The 17,089-nt window shown below is 34.6% G+C and overlaps 1 protein-coding gene across 1 annotated transcript; it reads left to right on the top strand.

Moving 5' to 3' along the window:
* Positions 1-692: 692 nt before the first annotated feature.
* On the top strand, positions 693-15,697 carry LOC147391285 (uncharacterized). Its single transcript, XM_086457985.1, has 12 exons — positions 693-910; positions 4,014-4,098; positions 4,813-4,864; positions 4,952-4,972; positions 5,052-5,105; positions 6,220-6,270; positions 11,644-11,706; positions 12,447-12,512; positions 12,710-12,748; positions 13,799-13,921; positions 14,078-14,170; positions 15,273-15,697. The coding sequence occupies exons 1-12, from the start codon at positions 811-813 to the stop codon at positions 15,531-15,533; spliced, it is 1,008 nt and encodes a 335-aa protein (XP_086314111.1). The 5' UTR covers positions 693-810; the 3' UTR covers positions 15,534-15,697.
* Positions 15,698-17,089: the final 1,392 nt, after the last annotated feature.

Here is a 17,089-nt window from a genome sequence, read left to right as displayed (position 1 = left end):
TTTATCTTTTTTAATATTATCTAAAAAAAAAATGATATTTTTAATAATTCATCTCCAACTTTATTAATATTTCTTTTTTACCCTTTTTAACGGAACAGACAAATTTTAGTGGGATGCCATAAAAGAGTTGGTTCTTAGATAAAATTTTGGATCTTGTTAATTAGGGCACACGTTAAAGTGGAATAAATAAATGAGTTGTGCTGGGGTGACACAGGATTTATTGTGATTCTCACAATTCTAACGTGGACACTCATACATAATCGTAGATGGTTTTTACTTGCATCGTGAGGGAACACATTTATGATTATGTACACATCTCACGTTAGACTTGTGAGAATCGCAGTAAATACTTTGTGTCATTTCAGCATTTTCGTAAATATAATTTGGAAATTGACTTTTGCACCGAAAATATCTTTAAAAAAAATTACATTTTTCAAAATACCCTCAGATTCCAATTTCGAAAGTGTATTGATTGCAAGGACACACGTTAACAAAATCCTAAAATTTTATATGCAAAAAAAAATGCAAATAATGACAAACATTGGAAGTAGAGTAACGGTATTATGTAACGTGCCGCAGAAGTGGTGTTGGACGACAAAAGCCCTTGGGAGAAGAAATGAACATAATGAAAAAGATTGAGGGTAAAATTGGAGTTTCACTCACTCTTGATAATTATTCCATGTAGTCTGCGTCTTACCGTCAAACCAGACTCCAGAGAGTGAGAGAGAGAGAGAGGAAAGCATTAAAAGTTGTGGGAAAGATAAAACTCAAGAGGAATCTAACGAACTAAACCCTAATTCCTGGAACTCCATGGATGCTCTGCAACTGCGAATGATCTCCACTGTCTTCTTCATTTTCACCTTAATTTCTATCCCTTGTTCGTTTTCTCTTCCCTTTATCGTATTACATGGTAAGAATCTTATTCTTCTACTTTTCCTGAATCTTTTATTCAGTTTCTTGAATTTTAAATTTATTTGTTGGTTAATTTAAACTTGTTAATCTCAGGATTCAATCGTAGCAAGTGTAGTTGTATTAGATTCTCGTTGTTCGGAGTGAAATTTGAGATGATGTGTTATTCGGAGAGGATAAACGCTTAGTTTGTTGAAGAATGTAGAGTTAAATCTGTTGTTTATTTCATAGTTATAGTGTTTTTTTTTTAAATAAAAAATTTGGTAATCGAATTATCTTGTAGTAATTACTCAATTTTGATTGATAAAAATAACGAAAAATTTTATGGAAATTTTGAAGTTAATTGCATTGCTTGATTGATTGAAGTCGTGCTGTTTATTAGATAAGTCTGTTTTAATTAGGTCAGTAACTTGGTGGTGATGGAGGGAATTGAACCCAGGTCCATGGTATCATAGAGTAAGCTTCATGGTTGATGGTTCTATAACAACTTTTGGAAAGCTTATTCATCAATAACAAGGACACTGTCCTTGACAGGATGGAATGGAAACATAATTTATATGCTCGGCACCAAATAATTGGGGCAAGAGTCAAGTAATGATGATGAAAATAAAATAAGGAGATAGATTAAGATCTTTTCTCCTAAGAAAATTGTTGAGTATCCAATGCGTTTGATATGCATCTATGATACCTCAATTTTCCCAAGTTGGGATATCCTTGTTATTTAACTTTCAACATTTAAGTTATGTTTGATTGCATGGATTTTTATTTTCTATGGAAAATGAAATCCATGGGAAATCAGTTTCTTAGTGTTTGATTACCTTTGGAAGAAAGTTGGGAAAAAAAAAGAGGGGGATGAGAGAGAGAGAGAGAGAGGAGGATGATGGTGATGGCGACGGTGATAGTTGCAACAACCATGATGGTGGTGGTGTTGGTGGAGAGGAAGAAGAAGAAGAATATATAAAGATTTTGATTTGGGCGTGGATTTCATTTTTCCATGGGTGCAAGTGGAAAAGTGAAATCTACACTTTGCTGGATTTTTGTATCATGGTGGAAATCTAGTTTCCATGGACGAAACCAATCAAACACAAGGAAAATGAATTTCCCACTTATTTTTCATGTGCAATCAAACAAACCCTTAGTCTCTTAAAGTTCGAATTATAAAACTAGCTATGAAGTTCACTCTAAAAATTCCCCCCGGTTCTAGAGTGATGGAAATTTGGGATTCAATTTTGGAAAGAATGGGTGGAAGGTTGAGTGCTTGGAAAACGAGGTATTTATCTAAAGGGGGAAAGATGACGTTAATTAAGAATACCCTAGCCAGTATTCCCAATTATTTCTTGTCTTTATTTTCTATTCTCCGCAACATGGAACTAAAGGGTGGATAAGATTTGTAGGGATTTCTTCTTGCATGATATGGTGAGTTGGAATAAGATTTGCTTGCCTAAAGTTAAAGGGGCTTGGGTTTTTGAAGTTTTGTTGTGATGAATTCTGTTTTATTGTCTAAGTGGCTGTGGAGATTTGGTGAGGATGAGGGTAGCTTTTGGAGAGAGGTGGTGGCTAATAAGTTTGGGTTGCAGGAGTTGGGTTGAGAAACAAAGGAAGCTAAAGGGACTATTATTGTCAAATACTGTCTCTTATGTGAATATGTGATCCAATATGCTATTTCAAAAACAAAAATCTCATATGCTACCATTGCATATCCAAAAATAGGCTATTTGACAAATATGAGATGCACGAAATCGCATATGTGAATAACACATGTTGGTCGCATATGTTATTTAACAACATTGAAAGGGACATATGGGTGTGGGGTTTGGAAATGAATTTTGCGTCGTTTACTTTCTGTCCGGATTACGGTGAAGTTTAAAGTGGGGAGGGGAAATAAAGTTCGTTTTTGGTAAGATAGATGGTGTGGAAATACTGTTTTGAAGAGATCTTTTTCCAAAATTTTTTGCGGTGTCGGTAAAAAACGGGGGATGACTATTGATTCATTCTTTGTGAGTGAAAGGCTTGGAAAGGACGTGAGATTTTGTCTTTAGGAGAGATTTTAATGATTGGGAATTGGTAGTGTGGAGTGGCTCTTGGAGATAGTTGATGCAGGTATTGCTCGTTTTGGGATATAGGACTGTAGGGCATGTGATGGTACGAGAGATGGAGGTTTGTTTGTGCGATCCATGTATATGGCTGAGTTACAGGTCTTGAATTGCAATTTTCCCACCTTGGTGATTTGGGGTACAGAGGTTCGTTCAGAAATCTCTATTTTGGTGTGGCAAGCAACTTTGGGAATGTTAACCAATTTAGATCAACTTATTAGAAGAGGTTTACAAACTCCAAATTGTTGTGTTTTGTGTATGAGGAATGCAAAGACAATAGATCATCTTCTTATGCATTGTGTCATGGCGTATCGTTTGTGGCTCCATTACCTTGGCCTTTTTGGTATGGAAGGTTGTTTGCCACAACAAATCTAGGACCTTTTTGACTTGTGGCTGTTTTGGGGTTCCTCTTTAAGACATTCATGGAGAATTTTGTGAAGCCTCTTGCCCTTTGCCATTTGTTGGGGTCTTTGGAAGGAAAGGAATAGTCAAATTTTTGAAGGAAATGAACAATCTTTTGATGAGCTGACTTTTAATGTGCTGGAATTTCTATTTTCTAGGGAAGGCTTTTAAAGAGTTCAATGGGATTTTCTTTGAGGACTTTGTTGTTCGTTGGGACTTCGTTTGTTATTTGGGAGATACGTAGTTTCTTTTCTTTTTTGTCCCTTTTCGATAAGTTTTGCATCCTTAGGGTCATCTTGTCCCCTTTTTTCTAATATACTTTTTAACTTATCAAAAAATAAAATAAAATAGGCCAAGGAAGCCATATCTTGAAGCGTCTGCTACTAGATTGTTTATTTGTCAATTGTTTCTTTTTTTGCTCTATTGACAACTAGTATTCTTTGTTACCCACTTATGAGTTATGCCTACAAATTTTATCCCTTTTTAGACATTAAGGGCTTTCCATATTTTTGTAAACACTAAGAACCATGTGAATCTAGATGCTAATTTTTCATTTAGGACCTTTGTTCATGTCATAGTTTCAAAGTTCTAATGTGTATTTTTTGACAGGCATTGGAGACAAATGCACCAATCGAGGAATTTCACATTTCACAGAGCTTCTAAGTGACTGGTCTGGTTCTAAAGGATATTGCATGTAAGGTCCTATGATATTTTTATCGATTACTTTTTCAATGATTAGCCACACTCACCAATGGGTATGAGGAATTCAATTGTATGATCCGTGCACAATAGATTTTCATCAAATTCATAATCATAAATTTATGGGCAGATATTGAGGTCTTCAGTCCTCACTTGCGCATAACCATGTCAACTGTCCTTGAAACATGAAGAATCTGGACTTCTATAGTTTGGCAGAACCAGGGATGAGAGAAACCCTCTCTCTGGAAACCATCATCAGGATTTGAGGAGTATTATATCAAAAAGAGGAAAATTATTTACTAAGTTATTGGAGAATATAATTCATCTATTGGTAATTTAAGATGAAGTACTAACCTTTCAATCATTAGCAAGTTTCTACAGTAACATTCAAGATGTCTTTCTTCAACCCTTTGTACATGTGACCATAGAGTATATTGCATAAATGTGCACGACGTAGTTATACTTGTAGCATATATACTGGCACATATAGATACACAAATATGTTTGTATGATTTTAGGTCTTCAATTTTCATCCCGCTGTGTTGTAAGATTGTACCTCAGTTATTTATAAATGCAGCACCTTTCCTTTTTGTCTGTTATCGTTATTCTCTTCTTTTGTTACATGTGCACATGTAGGAAACATTTTAATACTTGCTGTTATTTTTTATATGCAAAATTGATCCACCATTATTTTTATTCTCCAACATAGAGAAATTGGAGCTGGATCATGGGATTCCTGGTTTATGCCCCTTCAGGAACAGGTAAGACCTGCAAATGTAGGAACTGTTTACCATATTTGTTGTCTGTAAATTCTTCTTTGTAATTTAAACAGTCTCATTTGCTTGCAGGCAGAAATTGTTTGTGATAAGGTGATAAAGCTGTTTGGCTGATTTCCTGGCATCTGAAGCATAACACATATTCATTATAAGTTCACTATTGGACATACAGGTGAAGGAAATGAAAGAACTCAGTGAGGGTTACAACATAGTTGGACTTTCACAGGTGATTAATGATGATTTTGTGCTTTTCAATTTTGTACTTCGGCCTTGTAATGCATCATTTTTTTTTCCTATGAGTACTACTTTCCCTTTTTTTTTTTTAATCTTTATTTATCCAGATGCCTCATACGCTTTCATGGTTCTAAGAATATGGAATTTTCATCTAGGTAATTGTTGGGGTTTAGTAACCCAACAATCATGGCAAGGAGCCAAATTGGTTACATATTTTAGTAGTGTTATTTCTAAATATGAACATAAAAAAAAATTGAAAAAGGAAAAAAATTGTGAGTGCAACTACTTTTGGTACCATCCAGTTTGATGCTATCGTCATCCAAGCCATTGGGATCAACTATTCAGAACAAATAAGAAATAAAAAATAGATTGTTGAAGCTATTTGGTGATTTTTCATGGATTCTTCTGAATGGGTGAAGTATGTATGTCATGTTGGATTCTGACACTGATTTGGTGTTACAATTTTGTATTTTTTCGCTACTTGAAATATATCAATTAACACTTTCCATAGATCATGTATCGTAGTTCTTCAATTGTTCTTTCTTTGAGAATATTACGGTTGCCAGAAAGGCTCAAATGGGTTATTGTTGATTTTTGTTCAATGTGAAAAGCTAATCCATGAGCCATATCCTGTTGTATTGCATCTGGCTTGAGAGATCTATGGCGTTTTTTTATCGATTTTGGGATGTAGTAGGCTATGCCAAAATTTGTGAGGGATGTTATTTGCAGTTTGTCTACCTGGACTCTCTCTTCAAATGGGTGTATTTTCTGGAGATGCCTTCCTTTTGTAGTCTAGGGAATCTTGAAGAGAAGCGAAGAGATAGGGGTTCTTTGATGGTAAAGAAGAGATATTGTTATCCCTATTAAAGAAATTTTTTTGGGGTAGTCTTCGATCCTAGATTTTTTAGGGTTTTTATTTGAAGAGTGACTCTTTAAATGGGACCTTGTAGCTTGTATAAACTGTATACAAAATGCCATTTCAGTATTAGTAGATGCTTCTAGCCAATTAGGTTTTTAAATTTTTGTAGTTAACTTTCTATTTCTGAAATTCAAGTAGCAGTAAGATATTGGCAGATAAATTTAGTACTGATTGTGATATTTCTCAGGGTAACTTAATTGGTCGAGCGGTTGTTGAGTTTTGTGATGGAGGACCTCCTGTAAGAGCTTCTTTTTATACACTGTATTCTTTTCTCTTTTCATTTAAATTTTCTATGAGTGCTTTCCTATGTCGAAGCCGTTCTTCTTTTTGGCACCTTGATCTTAGCAATATTATGAATAATTATGTAGTTCAATAAAGGCAGTTTGTGGTGAAATATAACTTGGTTAAATTATATGCTTCAAGGTGGTGGTTTGAAAGTGAGCAAGATGGTCTACCTTTGCATGCTAATATGCATATACAACATTTGGGAAAATATATCAAACCAGAAGGAGCTGAACTTACTACAAATTTTAAAAGGTCTGTAAGGGACAATGTATAAATTGAAACACTAATGTTCTAGTGTTGCAATTGGAACAAGATGCTGGTGCGGGTTATGACAGATGTTAACTTCATTCAAGAGCTTGATAACTTCCTCATAACTTTTTTCCTTTCAAGCCATGTACTAAATTTTTCATTTGAGTGTGCACATAGGTAATTTTCTTAGGATATAATTTGTAAAGTGCCAACATATAACTTTAGCTGGCTAATAAGCTAGTTTCGGTACTTGACAATACAAGGGCCTGTGATGAAGCCCCATAAAAAAGCTTTATTTTATTTTATTTTAAATTTTTTATCAAAAAAATATTTTTCTTCAAAATAGAAGTTCTTTGGTTGACCATTTCTGTGAAAAGCATTTATTTATAAAATAAAACTTTCACAAGGTTATAAATTCTACTTGCATTAAATGTCAATCATTTTTCAAATCTACAACTGTGCAAGTTCCATTAATAAAGCAATAAAATCCTACTCAATATAACAAAATCTGGTGGATTTTTCTGAAAATTCTCTGAATAAGGGACCGGCTGATTATGTAGGCAAATCAACAAATTAATCAGCAAATAGCCAATTAATCTCTCTCTCTCTCCCCCCCCCCCCCCTCACGATCTTATCATCTTCAACCTTCAAATCTCAAGAACAAGATATGGTTTTTAGGGAAGTTAAAGTTGATGGGTTCTTGGAAAGAAACCCAACGTATAGTCCTCAAAAAAATTTCCCAAATTGAACTGAACTGACCCCCCCACTGAAAAATTGCCAAATATGAACTTGGTTAGTATGATCCTTTTCCCACCCTTCTACACTTGTCCTTCTCATCAATCATGGTGTTGGGATCCACCAACATCATGAACATCATCATTATTGAGGCCTTAACATTAGTATTTGGGTTCAATTATCAGAATCGTACTTCCCCTATTCAATTATTGTAGAATATCAAATTAGAGTTTAGAGAAGAAAAGAATGGAGAAAGTGGGAGGAGTCAAACTTGACTCTCTCACTATGAACCGTGGTATATATATAAAGCTATAGAAAACAAATGAAATTATACATATGCCCTTATGGTACACATAAAATACCGATATATCTAACACTCCCCTTCAAGCTAGAGAATATATATTATATAATCCTAATTTGTTACACAGAAAAATAGTCTTATCACTTCCCAACGACTTAGTAAACAAATCAGTAAGATAATCTTCAGACTTGACATATGTTGTGGCAATTTCACCACTCAAAAGCTTCTCCTAAATAAAATGACAGTCACCTTGATATGCTTCGTCCGCTCGTGAAACACCGGATTGGAAGCTATATGCATGGCTGCTTGATTATCATATAAAAGACTCATGATGTCTTTACTGTGAAACCAATCTCCTGGAGAAAATGTATGAACTAAACAAGTTCACAAGAAGTACGACATGACTCTATATTCAGCTTCTGCACTTGATCTGGTCATTACTATTTGTTTATTGCTTTTCCATGATACAAGATTACCTCCTATGGAAGTACAATAATCTGTGGTAGACCTCCTCTCCAAGGGAGAACCAGCTCATTTTGCATTTGTATATCCCTCAATCTGAGTATGATCATTAGGCTTGTCTAATAAATCACGTCCTGGAGATCCCTTTAGGTATCTCATAATATGTTGAACAGATACCCAATGTGACATCCTATGTGCTTCCATAAACTGACTCACAATGTTAATATGTGAGATGTTTGGTTCTGTGATGGTGAGGTAATTCAACTTCAACAAACCTCCTGTATTTGCTAGGATCATCAAATACATCTCCCTGTTCGACCATAAGTTTTAACTTCTGGTCCATGGGGGTACTCACTAGTTTGGACCCAAGTTACCCTCTCTCTTCTAACAAATCTAGCACATACGTCTTCTGAGAGATATTTATACCACGACTTACCTCAATACTAAGAAAATACCTCAATTTTTCCAAGTCCTTGGCATGAAATTGTTGTTGAAGATAAGACTTCAATCTTTGTGTCCCATCAACATCACTACTAGTCAAAACAATGTCATCAACATACACTATCAACAACACACACCCTTTTTCAATTTTCTGATGGAAAACTGAATGATCTGTCTGACACCACATCATCTCAAATGCAAGAACCGCATCACTGAACTTACCAAACCATGCCCGTGGAGATTGCTTCAAACCATAAAGTGCTTTTTGAAACTTACATACTTTCCCAGTCTCCTCCTGAGCAACGAACACAGGAGGTTGTTCCATAAACACTTTCTCATGCAAATCACCATGTAGGAAGGCATTTTTAATATCTAACTGATATAAGGGTTAGTCAGATATAGTAGCCGATGCAATCAACACTCGAAATGAAGTAATTTTCGCAATTGGAGGGAAAATTTTAGCGTAGTCAACTCCATAAGTTTGTGTGTATCCTTTAGCAACTAACCGAGCTTTCCTTTATATGATCTGATGCACTAGAATCAATGATCTAGGGGCTCAAAGATGATAAGAAACAAGTGGATGCCTTACATATCTTGGCTAAAGTAGCAACAACTAATGAGTTGGAGACTAGCTTGTCATACTCCTCTCGAAAAAGAATAATGGATTCCTTTTTAGTACTCTGATCAGATGAAATAGTATGTTGCACAACATCCTGAGTTTAAGATAATGTTGCTTGAGGTAAAACTTGTCTCCCTTGAAGATCCCAAAAAAAGTTAATGGTGTGCCCATCTTTATCACAATGGGTACACTTTCGTGTTTCATGACCTTGATGGCCTCCCCCTGAATCTCTACTACCATCTCTATCTCCATGACCACCACCACGCCCCCCATGACTACCTCCACGACCACCACGATCTCCAAGAGTAGCTAAAGTAGAGTGATCACTCGTAGGTTGGCCACTATCTAATAAAGTGACTCTTTTTAACCTGGAGAAAACATCTGTCAAGGAAGGAAGATCAGGACTTCCTAAAATCTGAGACTTGACTGCATCATACTTTGATTGGAGGGATGAAAGAAGAAGAATAACATCCATATCCTCACTTTGCTTCTGCATTTGAAGGATATCACTAGAAATAAGTTGATATTGATTCGGTTCTGCACGCATGTGCATCAATGAAACGAAGGTCTGATCTAGAGTTTTATCATTCTGTTGTAAGGAGAAATGCTACTGAGTGATCTTATAAATTAGGGTTATATTGTTGGATCTCGAATAGATGTGCCTCACTCATTCCCAAATCTCCTTCACAGTATTCAAAAACATAAAGTTAACACTGATCTGATGCTCTATATTGTGCCACAATCAAGTAACAATCTGAGTATATTTCTGTTCCCATACCTCAATGGCTTTTTCATCAAGAGAATCAGACTTCGTTTTAATTAGATGAAATTTCTTACTCTTGGCCTTCAAAAATATTTTCACGGCCTTCGACCACTGTATGTTGTTACTTCCATTTAAGTGAATAGAAGTCATTTTTTGTTCCAACCAAATTAGTAGATATACCACAGATAGTCTCCTTGACACGAATTCCTTATATCCAAGATCTGCAAAAAATCTCCAAAAAACAAAGAGAAATCTATCCCAGTGAAGTCGTAGAGTTTTGAAACTCTTCTAGACAAAATTGCAAGGCTCCAAAATCCTTTCCAGATAAAATTGCAAATCTCCAATACCTCTCAAGATGAAGTCGAGGGTATCTTGAAGGCCAGAATAACAATTTGAAACCTAACCACCTCACCGCATCACAATCAACTACTAATAACTAACGAAAATCCCTTGATTTATGATCACATTAAGGATATTTTTCAACCACAAAGAAAAAAAATCCTCCGTTTAAAGGATTTTAACCATTGCGAGGATAATAGGTACAAATCAGATTAGAAAAATCTAGTTTATACCAAGAGAGAAAAGAAGAAGAAGAAGAAGAAAAAAAAAATGCGAAAGAAGAAGAGAGAACCAAAATCTGATCACTAGAAAAACTATGATACCATGTAGAAGACCAAATTAGGGTTTAGAGAAGAAAAAAATGGAGAAAGTGGGAGGAGTCGATCTTGATTCTCTCACTATGAACCGTGGTATATATATATACCAGAAAACAAATGAAATTACACATATGCCCGTATGTCACACATATAAAATACCAGTATATCTAACAATTATATCTAAAGCCATGTCTTCTATTAATTCAGATGTCTTGTTGGGCAGGTTTCTTGTGTTTGTATCTATGCTGTATTGTTTTTAATGAATGCCTTATCAAAAGAAAGAAAGAAAGAAAGAAAGAAAGAAATTCAAGCGTCTTCAAATCAGTTCCTACTTCCTCACCTTACATCCTGGTCATTTTCACTCGGGAACATAAAAGACATTTTGCTTCTAGTATCCTAAACATCCTTTTTTTTTTCTTAAGAAGAATTCCATTTTCAAATGTATCTTTGTGTAAGGAATGTTATTGTAATGCAAAATTTTTTGAAAAAAAATGGCAATCCAAACAGATTGTTGGTTTCTTTTAGTACAATGAGGTTGTTTTCAGGTGTGTTACATCAAATTAGGGTATTGGTTCTTACTGAATGGCTGTCAAATAAGGCATTAATTGTGAAAATTCCACTAATTTGTGAATAAAATTCCCTCTGGTATCTTGTGTTCATAACAATTTTGTGAGGACAATTTATTCAATTTGGTTATTGAGCTTACTTAAATCTTTAGCAGAAGTTTCAGTTTTTTTATGGATAAAGCACAAGCTTCTTTTTTTTTTTTTTGTTAATAATAATGAAAATAAGCTCATTAACACCCAACTTGACAATTGCTCAAGATATTGTCTAACATTGGCTTACACATTCCCTTCGATTTACATAGGGTCCTTGATCAGGGACATACACGAGCGAAACTAGGTTTTCTTCATTTTTAATTTAAATAAGTGTAGCCTTGTTCGGGAGTTCATCAGGGATGGTTGATGCTGTTAAGTTTGATGATCTTAACATTGCATTCTTTCCTTTCATTGCTTATATTTTAATATACTATGTTCATTTCTTTTCCTTAAATATTTCTTGACGACAGATTTATTTTTTGCATTACAATGTTTGTCCAGGTTAAGAATTTCATTTCACTTGGAGGGCCTCATGCTGGTACTGCATCTGTGCCAATGTGTGGAGTACGTGTTCTTTTGTCCTTCTCATATTTTAATTTTTGGCGTAGGTTGGCCCAATTGGTTGGTGGTTCTGAGGCCTTGCACGTTTCCCAACTTTATTTCATTTTTGCTGGTGGACTGCACTGCCCTTGTGGGCTACTGAGGGGTGACTTAGATATCCATTTGTTAGTTATGGACCACCCAGGAAATTGTGAAATTATTTTAGGGATACTCGGTGGAGTTTGTTTCCAATGTTGACTTGTAAGCCTGTTTTATCAACTGCGTCTATGACCTGTGTTACTGGGTTCCTAATTCAGTACTGAACTGTGAAGTGGTACAAACCCAACCAATTTGAGGTTCGGTTTGTAGTGGGTTCGTCAACATCAGCAAACCTGATGAACCCCCATGTTTTGGTGAATGCCCCCACAGTTTCGTCAATATTAGAGATAACCCTCATTTTGGAAATCCCAAGATTTGGTCATTATTAAAGATATAACCCATTGCTTTCAAAACTGATGAGATGCCCCTTGACCAGTCGTCTTTTATGAGATTTAACATAAATGACTTGAATATCCTCTATGAACTGGGTTCATTCAAGAGTGATGAACCACGAACCAGAATCGAACCAAAGAACAAGGTAGGATAGTCTATGACTATAGGTCCATAAAAGGAAATGGGAAGGAAAAAAATATTTAGACTAGATCATCCCTCAGTATAACTATCCCTTCCAATTAAGATTTTAAACATGATTTCTCCTTTTGCAGTCTGGTATCTTGTGCATTATCGCAGACAACCTCATCAAATCAGAGGTCTACTCCAACTATGTTCAGGTTTTCTCTGTTTGAGCTTGCTATAAACTATACATTACACATAACAATTGGGCTTTGCTATAGAGTCTTCATTTCTTCTTACTTGAGTGCACTTTGTATTCTTCATCACAAATTGACATATTTCATGACCATCATAATATCTATCATGAATCTCAATGCCAGTGGATACTACTAACTTTGATTTGACGAAATTGCAGGATCATTTGGCTCCCAGTGGCTATCTTAAAATTCCAACTGTGAGTGAAACACTCTTACAGGCTTTAAGAGGATATTTAAGCTAAATGTACATCTGATCTGAACGCTTTATGATATTCACGAATACACTAGTTTTTTTTTTCTTCGATTTCTTATCATTACTTATGGACTTATTAATTTTGGCTTTTACCTCTGCTTATAAATTAAATCCTGATATGTATTAATAATAGGCACTGACGTTCTCTTTGGGTTAAAGGGTAAAAGAGGAAAGATAGTAAAGTTAGAGGGGTATTATTGAAAAAGAGGGGGGAGGGGGGAGACAATAAAGTTTAAGGGGTGAAGAGGAAATGCAATAAAGTGGGGTAGTGTGGACCCCACTCCACTGTAGCTGGAGTGGGACCCACCATTGTGTTTTACTATATTGATTTATGCTAGGTTACCTAATTTGTTGGTAAAGATTCGAACCGGAACCAATTCACGGAACAATTCACTCTCGGTTCGTCAAATACAGTGAATGCAACGAATTAAAAAGCAAACTGCTTTACCTTTTGTTTTTTTTACAGCCCCTCCAAATATTTTATAATATTAGAGATATCTTCCTAAAATTTCAAATTAATAGCATGCCCCTTTGACTATGGTCTTTCTCAATAGACTGATGAAAAATGACCAAATACCCTCATCTCCAACTAAAAAGAAAAAAAAACGTGAATTTTTTTTTTCCCAAAATACGCCATCTTCAATCTCTTTTGTACCATACTCATCACTTCAACCTTCAATCGCCCTCTACTCTGTCTACCCTTACGAATCGGGTTCATTCTTGAGTGGTGAACCACGAACTGCGAACCCGAATTCGAACCGAGCGAACCCACAAATCAGGTAACATAGGATTTATGTAGGATGCTGCATTTTTTTCACACATCATGGGGTAGGGAGGGAATATTTCATTTTTTTTACACATGCATGAAAGTTCAATTGTTATTCTCACTGTGTGCTCACATGTTAACTTTTAGCCCTCATTAGAATTTAATTGGCCCTCTAGCCATCTCTGATTGTAAGAGTTGAACATAAGAATCAGCTTTTTTCAATTTTAGGATATCCCCGCCTATTTAAGTGGATGTAAATTTCTCCCGAAGCTTAACAATGAACTCCCTGACGAGAGAAACTCCACTTACAAGGAACGGTTCACTAGCTTACAGAATCTGGTGCTTATCATGGTGAGTTTAAAAAGCTATATTATGCTTCTGTAAGATCTCTTTGCTCACTTGGTGAAAAACTTATTTAAAATTTTCTTCCTTTGCTGCACTGCAGAGATCAGAGTTGTTATATTCAACTAACTGATATTTCTCTATTTTCTCTTTGTATGTCATCAGTTTGAGCAGGACACGGTTTTAATACCAAAGGAAACCGCCTGGTTTGGATATTATCCGGATGGGGCCTTCAATCCAGTTTTGCCTCCTCAACAGGTAAACTTTATATTTCAAATTTGAATTTTAACTGATAGGATGAATGTTATTTATCTAAAATTAGTAGAAATTTTAGTGGGTGAAGCGTACTTTCTTGAAATCAGGGCACTTATTTACTTCATCAATTTTTTTTATATTATTCAAAATATTGGACATGTGGATCACTGTTGCAAGCTACCTTATATATATATAATAGGAAAGATTACTTAAAGGACCCTGGCAGAGGGATTTCTTTCTACATAGTCCCTAAGTTTTGGGCAGTAACTTGATAGTCCATTTAGTCAACATTTTATTTCTTAATGGTTTCCTCATTATTGTCGAACTCACTGTTTTTTATTTATCGTTGAACTCACCACTTTTTATTTCTTGTCGAACTATCTGGTTTTTAGTTATTGTTGAACTCACCACTTTTTATTTATTGTCGAGTTCACCACTTTTTATTTATTGTCGAACTATACAATAAAAAGTGGTGAACTCGACGTTAGTAAAACCCACCCATTTTCAATTTTGAAGTTTTTCCGACTAAAATACGTGGGAAGATCGGCTAAAAACATGAGACAACGACTTGTCGTTTAGATGATTTCAAACCAAAATAATCATTCTTGATCGATTTTCATCCAAAAACGAAGGAAAAAAGTGAAAAAATCCTAGTTTTTTACATACGTCTTCAAAATGTATGGAAAAAATCCTTGAAATTGTTTCTTCTTCGTTAAATCCTTTCCGACGGAATGGAGTCTCTGAAACTCAATTGAGATGCTAAAAACCCAATTTTTTTGGATGAAAACAGTGAGTTCGAACGGTTAGGGCATTCAATCGTGAGAAATGTGTGAAATGGGGTTCAAGGACTGATTAGAAATAAAAGTTTTACTAAATGGACTATTAAGAGAGGCCTTAGAGCTGAGGGACAAATTAGAAAGAACTCCCTCCGTCAGGGTCCTTTAAGTAATTTTCCCTATATATTATTACGCCTAACAAGTTATTTCAATGTTTCCCATTGTAGCATTGGAAAGAACGAAACATCATTCATCATCTAATCGCTTTTGTTTTCCATTTTCATTTAGGTGACATTGAATAAACTCACAACATATGTTGGTTTCTGCAGACTCAACTGTACATCGAAGACTGGATTGGTTTGAAAACCTTGGACGATGCTGGAAAGGTTAAATATGTCAGTGTGTCGGGAAATCATCTTGGAATATCCCAAAGTGATATGAAAAAGTATGTTGTGCCTTACTTGGAGGAAACTCTAACAAAGACAATGATGATGAAGAAGAGATCATCGTCTCATCAATGGCCCTTGTCAATCTGGGCTGTCATCAAGGAATTGATTGGACTCGAGGATAAACCATTGCTACACATCTGATCCAATTTGCATGATACAGAGTCATCATTCAGGAGTGAACTACGAAAAGTTTGTAAATTTACTGTGTGTTTACTTATGTATGATATATTGAGAATTTAGAGACTAATTTGTGAAACGAGATGTGGAATGATTGTTTGTTATAAAACACACTTTGGTGCTTGAAAGAGACGTTAACAAAATAATTCCCTATACATCTAAGACTAACAATTCTGAAAACATTTTAGGCCAGTAACAGAAAAATAGTCAATATTGTCCAAAAGACTTTTAATAATAAGTTCAGATTTGAAAGTATTTAAATAGTTTGTTGCTTTGGTTTATTTTCATGTTTTATATTTAACTGGAAGTGCTTTTAATTTCTACATGCTACTTTCAACTTCAAAACATAATATGACTTTTCAGTGGAAAAAGCATGGGAAGAGCTCTTAAATCCCACGTGTGCATCTCTCTCTCTCTCTCTTTTTGAACAATATATGAATGAAGTGAGTTGTTAGAATTTGGGTGAGTTGACTCATTGCTTGTTTAATAAGATAAGTTGGATTAGAAATAATAGCCACAGGATGGTGTTTCTGTTTTTATAGAAAATATTTAAATCATTAAAAAATCGATAACAAACTAGCATGACTAAATTAGTAAGACTTCAAATCTTACTAAGGGTCGTTGGGTTCACATGAATTACCATATTTGCAATCACATTTGTAATAAGTCAGACTAGCCTCACTAAATAAAGTTTTAATCTTACTAGGGGTTTTGAACTCACATTGTGGCATCAAAAATATGATCCGGTGCAACAGGTATGTAGAAGACAAAATTTTAAGAACTTTGAAAAACATAAATATAAAAAAATAAATTTTACTTTTAAATTTGTAAGTGTGGTACCTTGTCCATGTTCAACACCTTGGAAGAAGGTTAAAAACGATTTTTTTTTTTTTTTTTTTAGTATGAGTTTTTTCATGAAATCTAGAAGGTTGTGGTAAGAGTTGTTAATGGATACCCATTTAAGTGGAAGTGAAAACTTTGATTCTAAATCCTTATTTTCAATAATTAATTTGAGTCGGGTTTAAAAGTAACTAAATTGAGCAGGAATTGAAACCCTCATTTATACCTGATGGGTACCATACGTACCTAAAACTAATTTGTTCTATCATTTTTTCATATTATAAATGATTTAAGGATTTCGTACCTTGTAAAGTTAATAAATATTATGTAAACTTTTTCATGTTTCCTTTTAAATTATGTATGTATTCAAGTTAAAAATGTCTTTCTCTTATATAAGTTTATTTCTATTAAGGAGATGGATTTTAGTTTTAGAAAAAATATTAACTTACATATTTATTAGATCAATTTGTAATTATGGTATTAATGCTATATTAGAGATATATTGTGTTGTCGAAGGGAATTCTTTTTTCCAATAATTTGTAAATGATATATTACGCATAAAAAAAATAAAAAATACTAACATTAGTTGAGATTTTTTTTGCTTATCAATTTATTAAGAACTAGAATAAATGAGTATCCATAGTTTTTTGACGATTTCGATTCCAAAATTTTAAAATCAG

This window comes from Akebia trifoliata, chromosome 11 (assembly GCF_017979445.1).
Source record: "Akebia trifoliata isolate Shusen 1 chromosome 11, ASM1797944v1, whole genome shotgun sequence".
Taxonomy (NCBI): domain Eukaryota; kingdom Viridiplantae; phylum Streptophyta; class Magnoliopsida; order Ranunculales; family Lardizabalaceae; genus Akebia; species Akebia trifoliata.
The sequence above is the reverse complement of the archived record's forward strand: the minus strand, read 5'-3'. Positions and strand labels throughout refer to the sequence as shown.